The following is a 27,529-nucleotide window of genomic DNA, read 5'->3' as shown; positions in this document are numbered from 1 at the left end:
ATTTATCTACATGTATAGGCTGGTGGTAGTAGCACAAAAAGAGAAAAACATTATTTCCCCGCATTGAAAGATGTTAGGAATATAAACTCCACTAATTTTTCTGGGAGCGAATTCATGCTAAAAGTAAGAACGATGACGATGAGGAAACTGTATTTGGAGGCTAGCCGTCGCATAGCAACCGAGAAATTGATAATTATTCCGCTCGAGGAGGATATTTTAGGGATTGAGCGCGAAGCAATTTTGTCATGGGAGCTGCTAGCCATTTGGGCTGGCCTTCTCGAGATTGATGTCCACCACCTATTTGTTTGGATGAAGTAAGTTTCTTAATAAATCATTTCATATTCTCATTTTCTGACTAGATAGTGTTTTAAATACCGGAATTAATACCGTAATAACGTAGGTTAATAAAATCGAGATTGATCCCCGAGAACAAGATTCAATGTGATCAATACGGATTCTTGCGCCCCTATATTTTATCTATGCATATCACGTTGATTTTGCACGAAGATCAGGTAGATTATATTGCTCGGGGATTGGCGATAAACAAAAAGCTCATTTTTGCCCCTTATAATGAAATCGAGTAATAAACAAATTAATATTACGATTCCACCTACAATTACATTTTCATAACTAATATATGTACTTGTTAATAATGATGATGTCTCTTGATGTAGGAGTCATTGGGTGCTAGTAGCCATCATGCCGACCAAGAAGAAAGTTTTTTGGTTGGGTTCTTTGCATAGATAACCAAACGAGACCTTTAAGGGCTTGATTATTAAGTAAGTATATAATACTGATTTATTTATAATAACATTAAGTTTCCATTTTTATTTATAGCAAAAATCTCATTTTTGCCCCAAAAATATGAGTTTCTGCCTCCTTTTTTTTTAATAAAAAAAGGGCCTTTGAGAAGAAAAGGACTAACGAGGATCAACCCACGAAAGATTCTGATGATGTCCCTACTTTTATTACGAAAACAGGGGTACGTTCTCAAATACAATACCTTAAGTGCAAAAATATGTCTTTAATAATAATAAGTGCGCAAATACAATACCTAAAGTGCAAGATTCTGATGTGGGCCTTCTCGTCTCTTAGTTTTCTATGTAAGAATAGGTCCCTCTCCAGCCGGAGAGCATACAATGTGGATACTACGTTTATCGGTTCATGTTGGAGATTATTATGCGAAGATATATCCTTATTCCAGAAAAGGTTAGTAATTTAATAATGTGTTTATTACTTTTTTTAAATTAAAGCTGATGTTGTCTTGCTTGCTGCTATACCATAATGTTGCTATGCTGAATGATGTATGTTGTTACAATATTGTCTTGTCTTTGTTTTTTCCGCAGTTTGTAATCAACGCGCCACAAGTACCTCAGTACAAAGGGCACCAAATAGACGAGGTAAGGGACATGTTGGTCAAATACGTCTTAGAACATTGCAATGAAGACTAAATGTATGATACTTAGAGCTTAGATCAGCTTAGTAAATTTTTTGTTGAAGTTAGGGAATGATCTTTGTAGATAGAGCTAGGGGGATGCACAGTTTTAGGAATATTAGTTCATGTAAAGTGATCAAATTGTAAGTATATATGATGCTGTTGTTATGTTGAATTGAATCTATTGAGTTCGATGAACTTTGTGATTTATCTTTGGTCTTTGATATATCTGCTTGCGATATATATGCAGGATTTTGAATAGCATGAAACAAATTTAATTTTTAAAAAAATTACGAAAATGTAACAAAAACGGTTACTAAAACATAAACCATTGTAAATACCTTTCACCCACGCATAATATTCAACAATAGGTTTTAAAAAAAGAACCGTTGTAAATACCTTTCCCGCGCATAATATTCAACAACAGGTTTTAAATGAAGAACCGTTGTTACTAACAATTTCAACAACGGTTATTTTTCGTATACCCGTTGTTAAAAGTCTTCACAATTTTAGTGGGAAAGATACAACAACGGTTTTTTATATAACAACCATTGTTATATCCTTCCCACCAAAATTTTGTCAAACTTTCCACAACGACTTACTCGCAACAACAACGGCTTTTAACCGTTGTGAATAATTTCCACAACGGTTTTAGTAAATAACCTAACCGTTGTAAATATCTTTTACAACGGCCGCTTTAGCAACGTCCGCTTTTTGTTTTAACAACGGTTTTTACCCGTTGTTATAGCATGTAACTAAAAAGCCCTCCTGACAGGCAACAAAGCCATCATTTCCTAAATGTGGAATGAGGGCCATAAGCCCTCCTGACAGGTATCATTCTAACAAAACGCTTCAAATTGCATTATTCAGAGGTACGAATCAAGTCATTCAAAGAAAAGAAGATTCAAATTATACCAAGGCAATGTAGCTGCCCAGGGAACACCCCTCCTGGATAAGGCAAAAAAATCCTCAAAAACTAAAACATTGTTTGTCCAGGGAACATCCCCCCCTGGATGGGCCAAAACAAAACAAACTAATACTTCAAAAATAAACCAAAAATAAACTAGCATGCCTTGGAAGCAGTAGCAGAGCTAACCCCCTCATCACGGGCTCCTCATCCTCCTCTTCCTCACCATCCACCGCTTCCTCAGCATCACCACTCTTCTCCTTGGACGGAGGAGAATCCACCTCCTCATCAGCATGCAGCTTACAAAGCTCAGGGTAATTAGCATTAATACTGGCTAATTCTGGGTCAGGATCCCAGAAAGGCCTGACTTCAGCAGGCTCCTTCATAGCATCTACACGACCCCTACCAAAGAAGTAAAGAGCAGCATCCTTATACCTGCCCTGCACCAAATCCCTCTCAACAGCCAATTCCTCATTTACCTTTAGCTGCTCCTGTATAGCCTGCTTCTCAGCCTTTAATTCTTCCTGGACAATGTCAATTTAGCCTACAGAGTTTTCAGGACATCTTGAGCAGAACTCAGCTTGGACGACTCCACCATCAACCGAGCCTTCCCTGCCTCATTGTCCTCTTTCAAAGAGTGATTCTCAGCTTTTGCCATTTCCAATTCAGCTTTGAACTTCACAACATCTTTCTTCAGAATCTGCGCCTCCTAATCCAAGGTATCTTTGAGGTTGGTTATAGAATCCAGCTGACAGGCACCCCTCAACATATCATTTACATTCTGCCAAAAATATCCCCATTCAGGCCACAAAAAAAAAAAAATAACCAATACAAAATCAGACAAAAAGAAATTACCTCCTGCAGCATAGTGATCAGATTGGCAGCATAATCCCTGATATGGTACATGGCAGCCAAAGCACGAGCAGAAGAATCCTCTGCCTGGTACTTATAATAAGGATCATCAACCATAAAAGATTGAGCCTGGATTTGTTTCTTAGCAAACTGAACCTCATCTAGCCGAGCTCTAACCCCTCTAACCTCATGAACCCCACCTAAAGATTCATCTACCCTTTTCCTCTTTTCAGCCCGACCACCCTTATCCACAACCTTCTTAGGGGATACCAACTGTACCTCCTGAACGGGTTCCTGAATTTGCATTGCACTATCACTCCCTGTAGCCTCACTACTCTTGGATTTCTCCCCCATAATTTGGGAAACACCTGCCTTAACCAGGGACAAACGAAAGCTAGCTATCTTGGCAGAAGCCCTAGTGGCTGCATGATGAGGTTCTACATCAGCAATATAAACACATGTTCAAAATAAAAAATCTACGAAGCAAAGGTAACAAAACTTATTCCCTGACGAAGAAGCCCCTGAAGCTTTAGTACCCTTCACTGGTTTGTAAGTGCTCAGTTTAGCCTTCTTGAAACGAGGCATATATGCTTGCCCCAGACAGGCAAGCCATGCTCTCTCCTCTTCAGGCAACGCCATGAAGGCTGCAATCCGGTCAGCCGACCTCTCAACATCAGGATTATTTGCCCAATCATTCACTACAAAAACAAAAGCAAGTAAGTATATTTTTCAAAATAATATGAATAATCTCTAATCAAAATACAATGCAGAAAAAGAGCAACTAACTCCCTCAATAGCAAGATAACTAAGGTAATCCAGGTCAGGGGCAATAGAATCAGCCCTGATAAACATATAAGTCTGGGCCCATCCCTTATCATCTCCTGAATCGAAATTAGGGATCAAATGAGATATCTTCGACCTAACTCGGATATTAAACCGGCCAGTAGAATGACTCTTTAAATGGTAGACATTCTTAAAATCCTCCAGGGTAATGACCAGCTTATGTTAAGTACATAATTTCTCAACTGAATGAACGATCTTCCAAACCATTGGCATGAGTTGGAATGGAGGAACCCTAATAGCTCTAATCACTTCAGCCATAAAAGGAGAAAGGGGAAGCTGACATCCACCCTTAAACGCCCATTCAAAGATACAAAACAAGCCTGAGACGCCCCAATTGGCCCTGACTGGACCGCTCTCGGGGATCCAAACCTCAGCTTCAGCAGGAATAAGACCCCTGCCCTTCACATAATGTTCAAAAGTTGGCTTCAATTGATTAGCCTCATGGAAAAAAGCAGCCAAAGCCGTCACAGGAGTATATTCAACCCCTTTGTATGACATAGATAAAATTTCTGGAGTAGCAGTTAACTCCACCACTTCGTCCTCAGGAATTACATCTGGAACATCAACAACAACAGGAACCTTCTCAGCCTTAGCAGAAGCTTTAGATGCAGCTGTCATTCTTTTCCCTCCAGCCATATTTTATAGATTTAATTGAAGACTTATTTTCTTTTGCAAAAGGAATTTTAGAGAGAGAAAGAAGAGTGTGAAGATTGGGAATCTGAAAGCAAAGGAAAACGAAATGAGATATTTATAGCCGCAAGCACAAACGAGCAAAAACAAGTGGATAAACCTAATCATAACTCTACTAGGGTTTTGTGAATCTACCCCATTAATGGCAAAATAGCCGTTATAGAAGTTGAACCAAACACAAATTCTATTCTGGTAAAATATTCCTATACGTTTTTTGCCTGGCCCAAATTTTTATCTCCTTATTCCTGGCCATATCCATTAGGAAATAAGAAGATAAGGGGCAATTGTTGGGCCTAGAATTGTCCTGCTTGTCCAGACAGAGAATCAGGCAATGTCCAAAGCTAAACCTGAAGAAGAAATACTTAAAGCCAGGCATTTGGACTGGACATGCACCAAGTAGGAGGGAAGCACATGGTAAGGCAACCAGAAAGCCTGGCCCAAAGAAAGACTATAACAGGCACGAAGGCAGCACCATTAAAACTGGTCATACGGCAAGAAAAGCACTATCAGGCTATGAACAAACTCCCTATAAACAAGGAAGGCCTATTCAAATGTACAAGAAGAGAATATAGAGGAAATACTCAAAGGCAGGAGTTGGAATATAGAACAAGAACACACAACCACCTCCGGGTAAATAGGCCACGGGTCCTATTTACCAGGAAACCCTAAACAAACTCAAAAAGCACCGTTGGAATATCAATATAAATAGCATAAAGGAAGGAAGAAGAAGCACGCTTGCTGATTTACTCGTGCAATCACACTATTACTCACATTATTGTAATCAATATTCAATTATTTACAACCTGTCTTATTTAGCAAAACACCTGACATACAAATCCCCTGTCAAACAACCCAAAATCATAGTAAAATCCTCTCCTGGCTTGGTGCCCGTGGTTTTTTCCCTTATTCCCAGGGTTTTTCCACGTATAAATCCTTGTGTCTTTACTTTCTGCTTGTTTTTCTATTTAATTACATTAGTCAGGCGAGTCAAATTGAGTTAGATCACCCCTTAACATCTTCCCTAGCAGGACATTCTTATTCGGTAAAAATCTTGCCAAAACACAAACCGTCTCAAACTTTGTGCCACTTTTCACGCCGTCAAAACGACGATTTCAAACCTCGGTTTTCGCCGACCGTTTCAAAACAACCTTTTACGTCGTCGTAATGGCCATTTCAAAACCTGGTTTTTCATAACCATTTCAAAAATACACCTTTCGCATCGACATAATGGGAATTTCAAAACCCGGTTTTTCATAACCGTTTCAAAACACTTTTGCACCGACATAGTGGACATTTCAAAACCCGAGAAAAAGGCACTGTTTACGAGGATGTTTCAAATCCCGAGAACGATGTGCCGTTTTCGAGACCATTTCAAAACCCAAGAATGACGCGCCATTTTCGAGAACCATTTCAAAATCGTCTTCGGATACGGCGCACTTTTTTTAGGACCACAACAATTTCAAACTTTGTAAATCTCCATTTTCGAAACACGCAGCTTTTGGATTTCAAAAACCATCCACAAAAACAATACAACATTTTTAAGACTGTTTCAAACCTCAAAAACAATGTACCTTTTTCAAAACCGCCCTCGAAAACAACACAATGTTTTCTAGGCTTCAAATACTTGAACCCTTCAAATTTTCAATACTCGATTTTCGCAATCCCAAACACTGGTTTCGAAAACCAAAGTGCCACTTTCCAAAACTTTGTAATGACGAACTTTCGAAATTTAAAATCCATTTGAAACCCGAAATGCCATTTTCCACGCCGTTATAATGGCAATTTCGATTTTCGAAATCATCAATCCTTAAACCGCTTTCGAGTTTGTATCACGTTCACGTCACGTTTGTTTGTTAGTCCCTTAGTCTGTCAGTCCACGTCTGTGTCAGTCAATGTCGTGAAAAGTCACGTGTCTTAAATCTATCAAATTTTGCATCTACGAGCAACAAATTTCAACTCTTAATAGCTTTTAAGCTTCACAACTTTCAAAACTTCTATCTCCCCTCACGCAAGATATTACGTGCTAATTGCTTACATGCTTATATGCTTATGTGCTTATATGCTTGCATGCTAAGTACTTGTCTATGCGACTGCAGATTTGTGTGGTCACTAACCATGCAGATAATCTTGAGAAGAAAAACGCACTCCAACTGAGTACTAGGTTCTTCCCAACAAACGCCGACCCGTCAAGTCCAAGGGCTTTAACCGCATCGATTATATGGCATACGCTACCTCCTAACGAGCGGCAACTCATATCCCCAGCAAGTCCCGAGAAGTTTCTAACTCCTCAGTGAGTGCCGATTTTCAAATGGAAGTCACACAGGTCTTTCAACGATCCTCGCAACATCGTTCATGATCCCGATGCAGCGCTCTCCGTAAATTGTTTTTTCATAAAGCCTTGCTTAGATGACTTATCCCCACGGAGTTCGTTTAGGACCCCCAGCAAGTTGGAGTTCGTTGCTCTCTAGCCAAACCAATTAATGTCAACCTGGTTGTAAGTCAGTACCGGACAATATCTTGAAGTAAGCCCGATGTTTCAGGCTATTTCCTCCAGTCGATAATTCGAACATCAATGGCTGGCGAGCCTCTACGCACCTTTGATGGCTGGTGAGTTTCTACGCCACCTTTAATAGCTAGCAAGCCTCTACGAACGAATAATAAGTAATTCAAGGATATATCCTGAAGATGCCTCAGGTATGACTCTTTCTAATGGTTGGCGAGCCTTTATACATTGTCTAATGGACTTTAAACGACCTGCATCGACATTCAACAAACTCTAAAATGTTCCCGACGGTAGGTCCTTGACTCGCATCCTCGAGTCGCCTCAATGTCGCCATTCCCCACAACAGGTCCTTGGCTCAAACACTTTTGAGTCACCTCGACGTCGCAATAGTCTTCAGGTTGAAATCTTCGATTGACCTGGGGACTATACTTTGACTTTTGCCCTGTCCAAGCCTCAGTTAAAGTGAGGGCTCTATAGATACCCAGTATCTGCACCTTCCAAAAACCAGCCGATGATGATCGGACTACAATGTGTTTCTGATATGCGTGCGTAAATTTGCTATACATTAGACGATTTAATGCATCACTCGGATATGAAAAATGACTTCGAAAATGGTTTTCTAACTTCATTTGCATTAAAACACCACTATTTAGAGTTAAAACCGTCTTCGGACCCAAAACCGAAACAAAAACCTGTAACCCGAGTAAATCTGAGTCAACCCGAGTCAACCCAAGCCTCGAATGTCGAAGATATTGCCATGAATGGCTTTATCACGTCATTTGCATTAAAATGACACTAATTAGAGTCAAAACCGGCACTAGGCCAAAAACCTACTCAAAATTCAAATCCTGACTCAACACGGGTCAAACCCGAGCCTAGCACACAAAATACCTACCCCAAATAATACTCTTATCACCATCATGTATACCACCATGATTTTCACACCCCATAATTTGATAATTATTTATAAGAATAATTTATGTAATTAAAAGGAATTTATATTAATAATTGCAAATAAGACGATAATTAAAAATAAAATAATGGTCAAGTCGGGAATACGAGTTGGGCCAAGTATTTAGAGTATAATAATTATAATAATAATAATAATAGTAATTACAATAATAATACTAATAATAATTTTATTTGTATAATAGTATTATATAATAAGATACATAGTTTCGTAATACCGCTCTATAAGACCTACCTTGTCATTATAAATAGATGGTATGACCTAATTAGAGACCTTACTCACTCATAAAATTCATAATCTCACAATATATATATATATATATATATATATATATATATATATATATATATATATATATATATATATATATATATATATATATATATATATATATAGAGAGAGAGAGAGAGAGAGAGAGAGAGAGTGTGTGTGTGTGTGTGTGGAGTTCTATTGACTCCACCTCTTCCACTGAGTCCCTAAGTCCCTTTAAGGGCCATTGGATGGACTCAATGGATGGTTGATATGGATGGAGAGTAAAATGATTATGGACTATTAAAAAGAAAAGGAAAAAAATGTGGATGGTTGGATTGAAATGGATGGTTGAGATTAGAAGTGATCATTTGCGGGCTTGGGCCGGACATGGACGGGCCTACACTTGGAAAAATTGTCTGGCGGGCCTAATTTTGTTGCCCGTGTCCATTATAGCGGGCCAAGTTTGATTGTCCAAGCCCGCCCATTTTTAATAGGCGGGCCAACCCGCGGGATTGTTGGCTCAAAATTAAAACAAAAAATTTATTGTCAACTTAAACAAAACTATCTACTACCAAGATTAAAGTAGGTTTATAAACTTTTTTTTGGGCTCGACCTCGTTTCGCTTAACTTTACGTAAAAATAATAATTAGTTTTTAGTTATATACATTTTTTTATGTTATTATTGTTGTCATGTATAGAAAAATAGGAAAATATTTTTTAAAGCGGGTCTAGTGGGCCGGCCCATGGGCATTTTTCATTGTCCATACCCGCCCATTAATTTTGGCGGGCCTATTTTTGTTGTCCGTTACCCGCTAATTTGGTACTTTTCTATGACCAAGCCCGCTTAAATAGCGGGCCGGGTGGGCTGGACTAAACGGGACGACCCGCACTTGATCAGCTCTAGTTGAGATTGAAAATAACAAAAAAAATATTCTCACTAATCAATTTCTATCATATAATTAATTGTTTTTTCACTCGTTAATCACTAATTTAATCACTTTTTGAATTTGAGTGATTAATGAGTGTAAATGTGATATTGTAGGAGTTTTACGAGTGTAACTGTAACTTGTAGCAGTGTAAATATGATATTTTAAGGCGGTTTTTTGTAACTCTGATATTGTAGGAGTTTTATGAGTGTAAATGTAAGTTGTAGGAGTGTAAATGTAATCTTTTAAGGCGGTTTTTGTATAAATTTTTTTTGAATTTATACAAATTTAAAATTTTATAAGTGTAACTCTAACATTTTACGAGTGTAAATTTGAAGATTTTCGAGTGTAATTTTGATTTTATTGTGACGGAAATTTTGAATTTATATAATTTTAACATTTTACAAGGGTAACTTTGATGTTTTATGAGTGTAATTTTGATTTTTTTATGGCGGAAAATTTGAATTTATATAATTTTAACATTTTACGAGTGTAACTTTGATGTTTTACGAGTGTAAATGTAATATTTTAAAAGTGTAAATTTGATTTTTATTAGGCAATTTTCTATATAAAAAATTTGAATTTATATAATCTTAACATGCTAAGAGTGTAAATTTGATGCTTTACGAGTGTAAATGTAGTATTTTAAGTGTAAATTTGAAGGTCTACGAGTGTATATTTGAAGTTTTACGAGTGTAAATTTAATGTTTTGCAAGTGTAACTTTGGTCCTTTACGAGTGTAACTTTGGTCCTTCATGAGTGTAAATGTAGTCCGACCACCGACAAACACCACCACCGTCCTCCGGCAACAACCTACCCTAAAAAAAAGGTAGACCTCGTTAAAAAAACCTGAAAAATAAAGCAAAATAAAGCAAAAAAACAAGTGTAAAAAATATATATAATAAGACGAATTTAAACAAGCCGAGATTTAAAAAAAATATAAAACAAAAAGAGATTTGAAACAATATAAAATTAGTGTAACTTTAAGAAAATACGAGTGTAAATGTGAGGAAATAGAAGTGTAAATTTAAAGAAATACGAGTGTAAATGAGAGGAAATACAAGTGTAAATTTAAAGAACTACGAGTGTAAATGTTAGGAAATACAAGTGTAAATTTAAAGAAATACAACTGTAAATTTAAAGAAATACGAGTTTAACTTTAAAGAAAACGATAAAACCCAAAAAATTAAAAAACCCACCTTTGACCACCACCAACAAAACCCAAAAAAATTAAAACATCAACAAAACAAGTAACAACCACTAGATCAAATCAAAAAAAATTGAAAAAAAAATATCTAAGAAACAAAAACCCTAAATCTGATAATAAAAAAAAAAAAAAAAAAAAAAAAACAAAACCAACTTACTCCTCCATCGCCTACATCACTAATTCACTAACAGCACTCATTTAAAAAAAAAAAAACAAAACTGAAAAATTAAAACAAAATCTGAAAAATAAAAAAAAATGAAGAAGAAGAAAGGAGGCATGGTGGTGCGGGTTGTGGTCAGATCTGGAAGAAGTGATGGCAGTGGGTGGTGTTGATGGTGGCGGGTGCGGGTTGTGTCGAGTTGTGGTGGGTAATTGTCGGGTTGAGGTCGTGTGGTGCAGGTTGAGATCGTGTGTTGCAGATCTGGCGTGGTTGAGGTGGTGGTGATGTCGGGTCGTGGGAGGTGTCGAGGGTGGTGGTCGGTGGGTGTTGAAGAGGAAGGGGAGGATGCGTGAGGGTGGCGCGTGAGGGTGAGGGAGGAGTGGTGCTTGGTGGGTCGTGGGCAGCGGTGGTGGTGACGGACAGGAGAGGTGCGGCCAGTTGAGGGAAGTCCGGGTGGTGGAGAGGTGTCGAGTGGGTGTGTGGATCAGATCTGGCGTGGTGGACGTCGGAGGTGCGTCAGAGTGGCGCGATGGTGGCCAGAGGTGTTGAGATGAGAGTTTTTTTTGGGTTTTTGAATGATTTTGATGTAATTGGTTTTTGATTTAATTGGTGTTTGAGAGAGAAAATGAATGATTTTTGTGAGATGAGAGGGAAGTGAGTGTGAAAATAAATTATATATAGTGAATTAGTCTTCAATTAGTGATTAATTATGTGATTATGAGAATGAGTGTTAAAACACTCACTAATGACCCTGAGTATAAATGTTATCTAAGCCCTGCTAGTGTTAGGTTGTTGCTGGGGTGTTGTTGTTGGGTCAAGTAAGTGAGGGACCACCCCTGGAACCACCGTAGGTCAGTGGTGACAACGGTCGTAGCCAGAGGTGGTGAGGTAATGAAGGGTGTTGGTGTTGGGTTGGTTATGAACACGGGTTGAGGGAGTAATGGTGAACCCGACCATATACCTAGGAGTTTGGGGCGAGGGTTATTGGCTGGTGGTAGGGTTCGGCCGTGGTGGTGGTGTCAGGAGGGGACCATCGTAGTACAGGTGGCTGACCACGGTCGAGCTGGTGGTGTCGGGATGCGTTTGAGGGGTTGAGGGGTGTTTGTCGAAGGGATTGAAGGTGTGTTTGGGGCCAGGTCCAAGGGAATATTTGGAGCGGGTTTGGCGTTGAGTCGGGTTTGATTAATTAGTTGAGTCGGGATAATTAATTAATTAATTAGTTAATTTTTGTGATTCGGGTTGTTAGTTGGGTTTGACTCGGGCATTTGTATATCATAATAATTAATAATAATAATAAGTTATGAATAAATATGATAATTAATAATGAATTATAAATAAAGTATAAATAATTATTATTGAATAATTATTATAATTTGCTATTGTTTAGGTGACGGATTTACTAAAGAATATTTTTAGTTGATTGCGTAAATTGGAGTATTGCTGAAAAGGTAGGATGATCTACTTATCTTAACTGTGTCTGTTTCAATTGACTTGAGCATGGAATATGATAATTGTTGTTGAGATTTGATATATTGTCATGAGAAAGATTATTTTTATTGAAATTGGGCTGTTATTATGAATTGGTTGAATTTGCCTATGTTATGTATGGGAAGTTATTGAGATTGGATTGTGAATATTGGACGGCCCCAGGCTGGTTCTGCAGACCATTTCTCTGGTGTATAATGTGGATATTGGACTGCCCCAAGCTTAGTCTCTGGTGGATAACATGTGTGATTAATTGGAAAGCTCCAGGCTTAGTCTCTGGTGGGTAACGTGGACAGTTGTTGTTAAGATATGACATGTTGACAGTTGCGAGATTGTATTTTTGCTTTATCATTATGATGTATTTTATCCTACTCAACCTCGTGGTTGACAGTGTATTCGTGAACACCTGTGATGAACCGTAACTGGGGAGCAGACTTGACAGGTATTTAAGATTAGCTGACTTGGGAGCTTATGGGGACGCGTCAGGACTCGGCCAGACTACCTAAAAGTCTAGATCATATAATTTTATTATTTACTTTATTTATTTCCGCTGCGAGTTGTAGTTAATTTTATATTGAGTTTTCAGTTTGGCTAAATTGTAATAAACATGTAATCGCTAAATTTTATCTAAAATACTTTAGTTTGTTGTACTTTTTTATTCACTACCTCGGGCAACCGAGATGGTAACGCTCTCATTTACTTAGGAGGCCTAGCTAAAGGCTCTTAAATAAAAGGGCGTGTTACAATGCTGCACTGTTTCAACATCACAGTTAATCCCCTTCTCTCTATTTAGTTGCGTCTGCTTATTTTTTGGTGAATTTTTTTGTGTTCTTTGGTGTACGTAACTTAGATGTGGACGCAGATTTTGAAAGAGGAGTTAATTGATTATCAGAAAAAGTCATGATCGCCATTGATGTATGTGTGGCGCTGAAATTAAGGTTAAAATTGCAGAGAATATGTCACTTTCTCTTTCTATCTCTATCATCGGGTTTTCCCTTTTTAATATGTAGCAGGACATTTTTTAGGTTTAATAAACTGATTAACAAAATGATTATTGAAATATATATATAATTCCCTTATCACTCTAACCAAAGCGCGGAATAACGACTCGTTAGTCCGGACACTCGGTCGAGTACCAAACATACTCGACCGAGTATGTCCTACTCTACCGAGTGTCTCACATACTCGACCGAGTGAACCTAAGGTAGTAGCATGCCTCAAAACACCCGATGACCGACTCGGTCCACTACAACCTAGTCGACCTAATTCACTATGCTAAGAAATCCGTGGTATTACAAACCACACCCCAATCTCGTCTTCCTCTCTAGTCACTTCTTTAACAAATTCATCAATGATTTCAATTGTGCAAGCTTGATCCATACCCCTTCATAGACCAAGTTTTAGAGAGATTGGTGGGGCATGCCTATTATTGTTTCCTTGATGGTTGTTCCGGGTTTTTCCAAATACCCATTCACCCGGCAAACAAAGAGAAAACAACATTCACATGCCCCATAGGAGTCTATGCTTATAAGACAATGTCATTTGTGTTGTGTAATGCACCTGACACCTTTCAAAGGTGTATGATGGCATTTTTTGCCGATTTCTTGGAGAAGAGTATGGAGGTCTTGTAGATACTCAATATCTGCACCTTCCAAATACGGTTAAATGCATTACTCGGATATGAAAAATGATTTCAAAAATGGTTTTCTAACTTCATTTGCATTAAAACAACACTATTTAGAATTAAAACCATCTTCGGGCCCAAAACCTACTCAGAAACCCGCAACCCGAGTCAATCCAAGCCTCAAATGTCGAACATAATGCCATAAATGGATTTATCACGTTATTTGAATTAAAATGACACTAATTAGATTCAAAACCGACACCGGGCCAAAAACCGACTCAAAATTCATATCCCGACTCAACACGGGTCAAACCCGAGTCAACCACACAAAATAGCTACCCCAAATAACACCCAAATACCATCTTATTTGATGAACATATTGTTACGCGACATCTTATTTGAATATCACAAATCACAACCAATAAAACATTGGTTAGAACAAAGGCCACGTTCAAATTGAAAAGGACAGGACACCCCTTTGAGGCACTAGGTGGCTCACGCCTCTTTAGGCCTTCTCCTTAGACTACAAGGAAACTCAACGACATACTAGCCTATATTTATCTATAAATACCCACCTTCACACACCATAATACTCATGCGAGCGCCCGCCCCCTCTTTCTTCCTTCAAATTTTAGACTCGACTTCCTACGTCACAAATCGTCACGTGTTTTCGACCTATCGATTAAAAACACAAGCCTTACACATTTGTTTGGTACCGTCGCCGTGCATTCGACCGGCCCATTCGACCAAATCAACACATTAATCAATATGTTTTTCAACAACTTATTTTCAACACATTTTTAAAACAAAATCCTTTTTTAAGGCACTCTTTTAAACTTCTTTTGATACCGAGTAGTCGCTTAACGAGAAAACCGTCTCTAAAGTCGTCTACCTCGCAAACATCATAACATGTAAGTTAGGGGGTGTACAGAACTCACTTATTTAATGTCTTTACTATTTTTATGAGTTTTTAAGCATGAACAATGCATAACATGATTCAAATATAGGTTAGATGAGCCAAAACCGAGTTTTGGCCTCAGACAGAAGCTCTTTGCCATGCAAAGAGACTCGCTCCTCTTGTGGCTTCTCACGCCAGAACTCGACGTGTTTGTGTTCGTCTTTCCTCAACATTTTTCTTTGCTTATTTTCTTTTACGGTTTTTACCATTTCAATTCATTTTTATTACAAATGTTTAGACCATTACCAAAATCATCCTTGGTTCCATATACCATGACGGTTTATTCCATAACTTGATGATATTATTGGTTAATTAAAAATTAATGGGTATTTTAACACCCCTTTTATTTTACTTAGCATTTTTCCTCACTTATTCACTTTTGCAAGTATTTTAGTCATGTTCATAATCATCCTTGGTTCTTTATACCATGTCGGTTTAATCTGAGTACGATGATAAATATCGACTAATTACAAATAAATGAAGTTAAGATAATTAGTTCATATCAAACATTTTTCTTGTACTTTTATTTCATTTTATTTTCATCTTTATCTTGGCCATATTGCATATCACCCTTGGTTAAAATAAATACCATGTTGATTTAATTCGAGTACGGTCATAAAACGGTTGAGCACAGACATTTTACATTTTTATTTGTAAACTATACTTTTTAAACTTTCAAATCCGACATCGAATATTACTAACATAATAGTAATTATTCCGAGTCATGCCAATCATTTTTGAAAATCATTTAAACACAAAAACGGTTTTAAACAATCTTTTTAACAACCAGGAAGCACCTCTTGGATCGGGCCATAGCTCGCGCCAAAAGAGGCTGCCTATTTTCAGCTTTCAAAACCTGGGTAGAGCCCTTTGCATCGCCCTCTGGCTTGCGCCCCTATGGGGCTCCTTAAGCTGTTCTTCCTCATTTTTAGCACTTGTATAGGATCATCCCTATTACGGTTAACCCGAATATATGACGGATCATATTGACAAGTTTACGTTTTACACTTTGTCATTTGACATCAATTTTTAAACAATGGAATCGTGTTAAGAATCATAACCCGAAATGGGTAAATGGATGTTTAAATTCTGTTTTGCATGCAAATCAACTCTAAATCCAACCTCGACATCAATTACTTGATATGTTGATAAACAAACCGACTTAGCAAATCTTCACATGTTTGGTTAAGACTTTTCGATGCACATTCATGCATTTAAACCATTTTATCAACTCTATCACTTATACAACCATGATCGATCAATAGATACCGCTAACGTGGGCGGTATTGGGTGTTCGATTAAAGATATTCCCAATACGTACCCTCACCCTTTACTTAGAACCTTTGGATAGTGGATGGCCTTATCCAGGGCGTACGAGAGACATTCTAACGATATGATGCTTAAGGGGGACGAGTCCTTATCTTTAGTACCTATGTCAAGCACCGCTTTTTTCCTTGATTGACCAAGGTAAAAGGTGGCTTCAAACGGTTTCCAGGCATCCCATAATTGCTTGGTGGCTGATGTGACTCCTATTTATGCACATTTAGTAGCCTAAATAGCCTAGTTCCTATGTTTTCTAGTGTGTATTTTGGTCATTTATTGTCTTTAGCTTCCTTTTTATGCATAATCTATGAAGTTTGGGTGTCCTTTGTAGGAGAGGAACGCTAACTTTGCCTAAACGGAGTGAAACGGAGCTAAATTGATAACATTCAATGACCAAACATCGAAGAGGAGTCAAACACTAAAGGCCTAAGTCAGTAAAACAAGGAATTAGGCAATAAAAAAGATCCCCACGACCCATGAAGGACCCCCGCGGATTAGGGGGCAGCCAAACAAGGAGAAGAAGAAAAGCAGCTGAGGACGGCCGTCTCCAAGCTCAGGCCGAGCATCCCCAATCCAGGACGAGCGTCCCTCAATACAGGACGATTATCTTCAAAAAGAGTTTGTGCGTCCCCTTTCTAGGACTTGCAGGGCATTGGACTTCAATTAAGGGGCCTAATCGTCATTTAAGCCCTTAGTTAACCTAATCCTTGTACCACTATATTATATATACCCTCTTTGTAATAAGTTTAGGATTAAGCCCTCTTAGTGGAGGCTAAGTTCCCTTAGATTAGATTAAGTCTTCTTTGGAGTAGATTAGAATAGAGTTAGTCTTTAATCATTTCACAAATTGCACTTTAATATTTCCTCAATTATTTCTCAAAAAATCTTAGATTTAGCTTTGTACTTGAAGAATTCTTGGGTTTGTATTGGGAAATTGACAACTCTCCACCATTAATCAAAGGGTTACTTCTATTGTTCTTCCATTTCCTTTGTTCATCTCAAGTAATTTATATTTGGAGCCCTTGGGCATGTATTTGAAGACTAAGTGACAAGTCTCCATCTTTATTCAAGGATTCTTCTTTATTTATGTTCATCTTCACTTTCCAAGTTGGTAACATTCTTAATCCCTCTTTATTTACTTATCAATCTCTTGTTTTATTACATTGCTTAATCATCATGTTTATTTGTGTTGTGATGTTTGACACCATTGCTAGCATATTAATCATGATGTGTAGTGATGAGTAGTCTCTTACCTAGGGTTAGTGGGGGATTAGGGGATTAATTATGGGATAAATCTATGCTTAATGAGTTCATATGAATGCTTGCTTATTGTATTTTCAACTTATGCACATGTTATGTTTGGTGAAATGCTTGATTGACAACCTAGCATGATTCTCTTATCCTTTCAACGATACTTGTAAGACATAAACTAACTCAAGGCTTGTTAGACCATTCATATAGTTGAATAGGGAGGACTAAGTCGATGTAGGTGTTGTAAAGTCTTGATCGACTCGACTCCGAGACCTAATACTCTCTAGGAATTGTAAGATATAAACTAACTCGATTCCAATAATAATAATTGCTTGCATCTATGTGACTCATTTATGCTATCTTACCATGATTCCCTTATGATCCCATGATCCTCTAGTGCTTGTTATCCAATTTTTTACATCTCCATCTCTATTTACTTGCCTTATTCTCCATTTGTTTACATTTTCTTGTCGTAGTTTAGAACAAAACCTCAAACCCTAATAATTGTGACACTAGCATAAACTGAGATAGATAGACTTAGAACCCAAAGCACACCATCCCGTGGATCGACCTCGACTTAACCACTTACTAGTTGTTTGTTGAGAATATAAATGTGTTTGATTGAGTGAAAAATGACTCGCTCAACATCAAAAAGGCGCCGTTGCCGGAGACGGTGTTTTGTGATTAAGTTCTTGTTTGTTTGACTATTTTAATTGTGCCTTAACCTTGAGGACTTGTTCCTCAAGGTTGTTTTTACCGTTTTCTTGTAGTTTCCTTATTTGTAGTTGTATCTTTGTCCTAGCTATGATGATGACCCAAGGCTTGGCACATGGAGTATGTGGTGAATCTTTTGAGTATGACTACCATGGGTATGGGGAGTTTGAGAAGCAAGTTAACACAAACCTACCTTACAACTCATATAATGAATGTCCTAACTACTACCCCAAATTTTCTTATCAAAGCCCCCACATCCAATATCCACAACAACCACCCTCTTAAAACCTACTTTACAACCAATTTCAAAAGCCACAATATAACCACTTTCACATCCACCCACAACAAGAAAATGAGCATGACTTTAACATTCAAAATGTGGTTCTCCAAAGGATGGGAGACCAACAAAATTTCTTCACACAAGTGCTAAAAGAGAGACAAAATGAGAACAATGTTTTTCAAAGTATTTATACCTAGGTGATGAGTTGGCAATTCGAATTGCCCAAATGAAGGCAACCCAAGCGACCAACCAACCAACCACTCCTCACCAATTCTTAAGCATTGACCATGAATGTGAATTTAAGGTTATGACCTTTGATGAGGAAGATGTGAAGTTGGAAGATCCAATATTCTTGAGCTCTTGTGAGTATGAAAGTGTGATATTTGATGAAGAAGATACGAGGTTGAGTAAACAGAATACTTTTAGCCTTTTTGAGTATGAGGGTGTTGTTGGAGTAGGTGTCCTCCACAATATGCGTTTACTTAATAAATCTCATATTAGAAATACACCTAGGATATATTTTATATTTGTCAGCTGGTCAACGTAAATCGGTAACAGTTGGCTGACTAGTGGTTGACGTTACTGTCGTATGACGGCGGTGACCAGCTGATCCCTTTAGGTCACACCTATAGGAAGGAGCCCAAATAGATAAGCTAATTATGTATTTGATACATATTAATTAGTTCTTGTATAGATATAGACTAATGGTAGTCAAGTGTGTAATACGCCGTATTAATAATTATATAATAATAATATTTTATTATATTTAGCGAGTTATGTTGAGATTGAATAATTAAAAAGAATGGAGAGAGAAACTAGAGAGATAAAATCCTCTCTAATTTCTTAGGTTTTTCTTTGTGATTGTCTGCAATGGCCACAGCTTTACATACTCTGCGTAAACGTATTAATAATATTCATTATAAAACTCAAAAAACACAAAAAAATACAACTAATAATAATAATAATATCACAGATCTTAATAACAATATAGATTCATCTTCTGATTTGACTGGGAATTCTTTAATGTAGGAAATTTCCCAAATTCAACGTGATGTGGCTGCTTCTCTTCGTCAAGCTGGTTATGATGCTGAGGAATATAAAAGCGGTTGTTGTTTGGATTCTGCAGAGGAAACTGCTTCTGAGGAGGAGGAATTGGCACCTGTTACTGAACCTGATCAAGGTAAACCCTCAATTCTGCAACTTACTCAAGATGATGTTCAGGAGGAACTTGACTATTGGAAATCTGCGGTCTATGGATATATGATGGGTGCTAATCCTCCTTGGGAGGTTTTGGAGGGTTTCCTAAGGCGTGTTTGGATCGATTATAAGATTTCTAAGGTATCCCTTCTTATCCAATGGCCTGTTTGTCGTGCGATTTGATACCTTGGAACATCACAAATTGGTCCTTGCTAGGGGAATGGTACTTTTTTATAGTAAACCTGTAATTCTGAGACCTTGGGATCCTGCAGTGAAAATTTCTAAGGTTGCTGTTAAAGTAGTACCTATTTGGATTAAACTGGTTGGACTTGATCTTAAATTCTTGGGTGCTAAATGTCTAGAAAAACTCGCTGCTTTGGTAGGAAAATTTGTGCGTATTGATGAACTTACTGTAAATCGTACACATCTAGGGTTTGCTAGAGTAATGGTTGAAGTGGAGATTTATTAGACATTCCCTGATAAGATTAGGTTTCTGGATGAGCATGGAAATGAGGTCACTGTTCTTATTGAATTTGATTGGCTTCCAATAACCTGTGGAAAATGTAAGGGTATGGGACATACTGAGAAGGTTTGCTGAAGGGGGGTGAGGAGACCTCCACCTGCTCAACCTAAAAGACCTATGAACCCTGTGAAACAAGTTTGGAGACCAAAAGTTACTAATGTGGTTGACCTAGACCCAAAGGAATTCCCTGTTTTAGGTACAACTGAGACTATCAGGCCTAGTATAATCAGGCTAGATCAAGGTAAAACACCAACTAATGCCTTGGTTACCTCTGCTAATACTCCTCTCCCTGTCAGTCACACTGTCAGTTTCACCCCAGCTAGATTTATTTAAAAAATGACAAGACATGAATCTAGGATAGCTAATCCTGGTGATCTGGTGGTTGACTATAATGCTGAAATGGCTGGATGTTCCCAATTGGTTGATAAAGGAGGAGGATGCACCTTTCTACCTCCTCATGAGTAAACTGGGCACGTGGAATGTTAGGGGCCTCAATAGCATAACCAAACAAAAAGATATTAAATGGTTTCTCCACCAGCATGATGTGGATCTATTTGGGCTCCTTGAGACCAGGGTAAAACCTGTGTCTCTAAATAAAGTAGCTAATATAATTTTTGTTATGGATGGTCCTTTGTTAATAATTTGAGTTGACACTCTGGTGGGAGAATTTGGGTTCTCTGGAAAGCTAATAAAGTGCATATTGATGTGCTTGAGATGGATGCTCAATTTATCCACCTTAAAGTTACTGAATTGATTTCTGATAAGGTTTTGTATGTTACCTATGTTTATGGTTTAAATAAATTAGAACATAGAGTTCCTCTCTGGAATGCCCTAATTAGACTGAATATGACTGCTCCTTGGATAGTTTTGGAAGATTTTAACCGTGTGATGTTTTCCAATGAGAGGATTGGTAGGATTGTTAGAGATGCTGAAATGTTACCTTTTCAACATACTGCTCAGCTGTGTGACCTGCAGGATATTAAGGCTTTTGGGGCATTTTTTACTTGGACGAATAAACATCCTAGTAGTACCAGAGATTTTAGCAGAATTGATAGAGTGCTCCTAAATGATGCTTGGCTTACTCTGAGACCTGATTACTATGCCCATTACCTGCCTGAGGGTGATTTTGACCATTGCCCTTGTATCATTGAATGTGGGAATATCAGAACTATAAAGAAGAGACCATTTAAATTCTTTAATATGTGGAGTCATGTTAAGGATTTTTAAGTTGTTTGTGCAGCAGAGATGGGGGGCTATTTTTGATGAAACACCTATGTTTCAACTTGTGAAGAAGTTAAAAGATCTTAAGCCTGATTTGAAGAACCTAAATAAGTGTCTTTTTGCTGATGTTGAGAAAAATGTCGATTTAGCTTATCATTTGCTTTTGCACTGTCAAGTGAAGCTTCAGAAGAATCCTACTAATTGTGTTCTTATGGATACTGAGGCTCAAACTGGGGAAAGTTATCTGATGCTGAAAAAAGCTAAGGAGGAGTTTTTGAGGCAGAAAGCTAAATGTGCATGGGTGAAGGATGGTGATGCTAATACTGCCATGTTTCATCAAGCTATTAAGTAAAGACAATACCAAAATAAGGTTTTTAAAATTGAAAATATACAAGGAGAGGTATGTAAAGATCCTGAGGCTATCCTTAATGCTTTTGTGGATTATTACATTTCCTTGCTGGGGACAAGTGCTTCTACTCATGGTTTTTATAAGAATATTGTGACTAAAGGGTAGCAATTTCCTGAGAGTGACTGGGATAGCATGTGCACTATTCCTTATGAAGCTGAAATTAAACAGGCCTTATTTGTAACAATTTGGTTCTAGCTATTCAAGACTTCTTTCAGAATGGTCAGTTGTTGAGACAAATCAATGCCACTAAATTGGTATTGATTCCTAAGATAGATAATCCAGTGAATGTCATCCATTTTAGGCCAATTGCTTGCTGCAATTTGGTCTATAAGATCATATCCAAGCTCTTATGTTCTAGAATTTCTGGTGGACTCACAAAAATTATTAACCCTGCCCAATCTGCCTTTATTCAGGGTAGGAGCATCTTAGGAAATATTCTTATTAGTCAAGATTTGGTGAGATTGTATACAATGAAGAGTGTCTCTCCTCGATGTATGATGAAGATTGATCTCAAGAAGGCTAATGATTCTATTGAGTGGGTTTTTGTTGAACGTATGCTGCAGCATCTTAATTTCCCTCCCAAACTTATTGGTTTGATCATGTAATGTATCACCTCCCCTAACTACTCCATTGTACTTAATGGTCAGCCTCATGGATACTTCAAAGGTAGAAGAGGTCTAAGGCAAGGGGACCCTATCTCCTCCTTGCTTTTTACTTTATGTATGGAGTATCTGAGTAAAATACTTGATGAGGTTTGCAGTTACCCTGGGTTCCATTTTCATCCTCTTTGCAAAAAATTTAAATTTGTGCATCTAATTTTTGTTGATGATCTCATAATCTTCTGCAAAGTGGATCTTAGATCTATTATTTCTATTATGGGAGTATTCAAATGTTTCTCTGCTGCTTCTGGTCTTCAGATTAGTTCTGAGAAATCTGATATCATTTTTAATGGCCTTGATTCCTCTCTTGCTACTAGCATTCTGGACTATACTGCTTTCACAAAGGGCTCTATTCCCTTTAAATACTTGGGAGTTCAAATCTCTCACAAGAGACTGTCTAAGTTGGACTAAAATATTATAGCTGATAAGATGGTGTTAGAAATATATAATCTCATTATATAACATATTCATATATGGGATATTTTATTTTAGTCATAAAATTAAAAACTAAATCTTATCCATGCAAACTTAAATAAGAATAGAGAAGAAATCGCCTTTCTTACTATGGAATTTCGGATTAAAGGGCACAAGTAAGAGATCCTTCTTACTTGTTCTTGAGCTTTCCTTATATGGATGAACAAAGATTCAAGCTTAGAATCCCTCCCAAAGATGAATACCGAAGATAACCTCTTAAAATACTAAAATTATTAGAACTAGAATAATATTAATCTTACTAAAATTGACCCAAAATATTTGTTTTTGTCTCTTGTCTATTCGGCCAAGAGGAAGGAAATATATGAGTATTTTTCTCTCTAAACTTCTCTAAGTTTTGGTTGTGTAAAAGAATAAATCATACACTAGTGAATATCTTAGTGTATGTAACAATATAAAAATGTAGAAATCCTTGGCTTTTTCTCTAGGGAAAACCGGGTATGGGGGGTGGCAAGGGCCAATGCATGACCAAGATACTCTTCACAAAAGCAACTAGGTGTGCATGAGTATGAATTAGGATTAATGATTTTGCTTCTTATATAACATAAAACATAATACAAACCCCAACCCACCCCATATAATTTCGGTACATTAGTTGTAAATTGGAAAGTCCATTTTACAATTTATTTGTCAATTTGTCTCATATAACATGTTCCATGACATTATGTGTATAAAATATATTTTTAACAATTAAAAATCAACATATTAATAAAATATGTCACTTATAAAATTAACCTAGTAATTCATAATTACTTGTACCGTAATGGGTTTCCGAATCATAAATTACAACATTCTGTATTTATAATAATTTATTCATTCCGTTTCAATTGTTTCCATAAACAATAATTTCATCTAAGTAATGAAACAATTTAATTACTTAGTCCGTATCTTATTTAATCGAATTACAATAAGACACGTTAATAATACTCACAAAATCGTCAGTCAACTTTAAGCAATTTAATTAACCCGTATCGACATACGATCAATTAAATAATCAATTAAGAGTGTTACCCTTTAGGTATGACCTAAGGGGATCAACTGATCACCACCGTCGCACGACAGTAATGTCAAACTCTAGTCAGCCAATCATTACCGATATGTGTGGACCAGTTGATTGTAAAATATTACATCCCACATGTATTCCTAAAATGAGATTTAAACATGTGATCATCATGATCGACAGTTGTGATCGCATTATTGTCGGAGGACACATATTCCAACAATATCCCACTTGTCCTCGACAAGTGTGCGTCACCAATTCTCTTGTCCTATTACTATCTCCCACTCAACGCAAGGTGTCTTTCAGGTCGTACTTGCAAGTGATCATATCGAGTGTGGTTTCCTCGATCTGGAGAATAACTGATTGACCGGATTTATCTACCATAGATACCTTGCGAGCGTTGCCACGCATTTCCAGTTCATTACTCCTCGAGTGGCCTTAAGATATTGTTATAACCCTGACAAGGGGTGGACAATTCCTATCGTACTTATTCCCTTAGACTAGCCACAGCCATCATAACCCAAAATATGCCAATTTGACCCCATTTACGAAGGTCGTTGTAACATAAATCAAAGTTAATCTGAAAGTGTACCACCTTGGGTGAACAGTCTTTAGTCAAAAGAATCGACTCATTAGAATACTATAGTAGCTCTCGCCATGACCAGGCTATAAAAATTTGTCAGAACTCTATAAGCGGTCATAAGGCCCGACAAAGTGTTCCTAACAGTCTGCCTATATGATCGACTAGTCATCTCACATGACTCCATGGCACTTGAACTTGCCATCAATCGAATCACACTCTAGTCACTTCGAGACGTCACCTCATGTAAGTGACAATGGGTGAATACAATGTTAATCCGTGTTCACTTTAACGGGGTTCAGTTGTCTCTACAACCCGTTTGGATGTAGCAAAGTCTAAGGTGAGTTAATAATAACTTAAACGACAAATGTGGACATCATATTCGGGTAGTCAATACCATATTACTACCTTGTGATGTATATAAGTGTGAAAACACTTTTTGATTGCAATAGAAGTTTAACATACCATGTGTCCATGTGTTCATACTTTTCGTATTGCACTTTCCTTTATATTCATGTTATCTCTCATAGCATGAACCTTACCAAGTACACATCTAGGTTCCCAACCTAGGTTTAGGTTCTTTATCTTAAAAGAACTTTCTTGTTGTTTATCACATAACCAACGAATTGTGGTGGATAATATAACTTGAACTGGTCAAGTGTTCTACCAACTAACAATGCACTAGGTATACGTTTTGTAGGGTCTTGCAACCATTGTCAAGATGATTAGCCTAGCACTTGTCATAAGTCCTGGCATATTAGAAAATACTAGTTTTGAGTAACTTCTTACTATAACAAGTATCTTTTCAAACTTCTTATTTCTCCTTTTAGCTTGAATAGCTTAGGATTTTCATAAATCCTTACGTGTTTTCGAATTTCAATATGTGCAACTTCTTGTCACATAACAGAGTGTTCTGTCAAACACTAGAATCGCTCATTAGTTCTTCTTCAGAATTCATGACAATTCTTCTATGGCTTACCAATGACTCATCATGCTCTTAAGCATATGATTCATTATAGGACATGTGCATGATTATTCTAATGGCGGAAACATTAGTAATTTTTAATCATGTGATCAACCATTCTTAGGTTCAATGAATGACCATGACTGCTTATGGTAATTCCATTTCATCGATATGAATAACCTACGTTTCTCGTTGATTTGATGCGTATATCTCAATACCTATCCAACATTCCATGATGTGATTGGATTCATCATAGTCCATTTTCATCCAGAATTGAAAACTCAAATACTTCTTTGTGAAGATAGTATTAGCTCGTCATTCTTAATGAGTAATGAGTTATAAATTTTACAAGATGATTGCTCCCACTAAATTTTATGTCTTCACATGATTATTTCAAACTTCCACTTAATTCCACATGTTTCGCAATTGACTACCCAATCGAAACATTTCAAGAATTGAAATACATTTTGCTTTGCCAAGTTATTAAGATTAAAACCATATATATTCCCAATATATCCTTTCAAAATACCTATTTTTAAGAGATTTCAATCTTAAACTTATGGAAAGAGATTTTAATCTCTAACTCATACATTTTTATAATGATGCGTAGCAATGCCATTATTTAAATGTGAAATTCCATTTAATACACGTCCTTCTCAAAATACCCTTTTTCGGAAGGAGGTCTAACCATTTCATTTTCATAATGAGGTTAAGTAATGACACTCTGGAGGTTAACAATTAACTTAGCTTTTGTAGATATCGGCATATCTTCCTTTGAAACTTTTAATCATAAATCTCATTTATATTCAAGGATGCAACTTTGTTTCATTTAGGCTCTTAAGTAAATATCAATATTGAAACTCTATTTGTATCTAGGTCATAAGCTAGCAAAATCTCATGTTGACACTTTTCTTTAGTCATTCTCTTTGAAAACTTTCTTTTGGTCTCCTCGTGTAGTTATCTTAAGAACATATTCTTTTGATTACTTCACTTGGTCTCTTTCATCATGTAGATCTCATCTAATCGAGACCATAGATCTCATATATTTATGTATACTGTCTATTTAGGTATACAAATCATTCTTTGTTTCGTAGATCTCATTTACTCAAGCATACAAAACAAATTATTCTTTGTATTCTTTGTGTCTTCATTTTTCTCCCACTCTATCTTTAGAATAAATACACTAAATATTCAAAGATAGTTTATGAGACACAAATAATGATTTTGAAGTAGAAGGAGGACAATCTCATAGATTGACTAATAGATTTTAGATTTGATGAGTGTACTTAGTAGTTGAAATTCCTTTAGAAGAGTTCATCAACTCAACATCACTTTATAATTGATCATACACAAGCCTTAAGCTTGTGGACATATAATGAATCCCATCATTATAATTGTCTATTGGATCACTTTAAGTAGATGATCATATATTTCTATGTGCAAGCATATAAAGACGACTTATTAGAACAATAAATACGATAAAAGGGGTTACTTGGGTTGCAAGCCAAGCCACCATAATCCAAAATACAACCATTGTTTAGAAGGGATCAACCATTTCCATTTTTAACACGGAAATCAAAATATGTCTAAAATCCGAAACAACTTAAAATAAGACAATAATAAAAGCCAAGCTTCATTGGTAGCTACTCCTAGCTCCTTGATGATTTCTCAAGCTTGCTTTTCCTTTCCTTTGTCTTTGGTTGGAAGAGGCCCAATTTACAATAAAAAGGGGATACATTATCACAACTTTGTATTAAAATACCATAGTTGAATTAGAAACATAAAAGAAACGATAGTCATTTACCTACTGGAGTGATCTTTCCAGCTTTGATGTCACCAAGGTACTTGGAACAATTCCTCTTCCAATGTCCAACACCATTACAATATATAATGGCATTTGTCAAGAGGATTCTTCTTGGTTTTGGAAGTGCTAGCTTCAAAAGTCTTAGCCTTGGTGGACATGGGAGTTTGCCTCTTACCCTTTTTCCCATTCTTTTTGAACTTCCCTTTGATCTTAGTGCTTATACTAAGCATGTCCTTAGGTGGGTTAACATTTAACCCCATGTCTCTTTCGGCTTGCACAAGTAACTTGTGCAACTCTTCA

General features: G+C 37.0%; 1 protein-coding gene across 1 annotated transcript; it reads left to right on the top strand.

Moving 5' to 3' along the window:
* Positions 1-20,436: 20,436 nt before the first annotated feature.
* LOC141627914 (uncharacterized) lies at positions 20,437-21,327 on the top strand. The gene is made up of 2 exons (XM_074441112.1): positions 20,437-20,561; positions 20,766-21,327. Exons 1-2 carry the CDS (start codon positions 20,437-20,439, stop codon positions 21,325-21,327), a joined length of 687 nt encoding a protein of 228 aa, XP_074297213.1.
* Positions 21,328-27,529: the final 6,202 nt, after the last annotated feature.

Source organism: Silene latifolia, chromosome Y, assembly GCF_048544455.1.
Source record: "Silene latifolia isolate original U9 population chromosome Y, ASM4854445v1, whole genome shotgun sequence".
NCBI classification, from domain to species: Eukaryota; Viridiplantae; Streptophyta; class Magnoliopsida; order Caryophyllales; family Caryophyllaceae; genus Silene; species Silene latifolia.
This window is presented reverse-complemented; position numbering and strand designations above follow the sequence as displayed.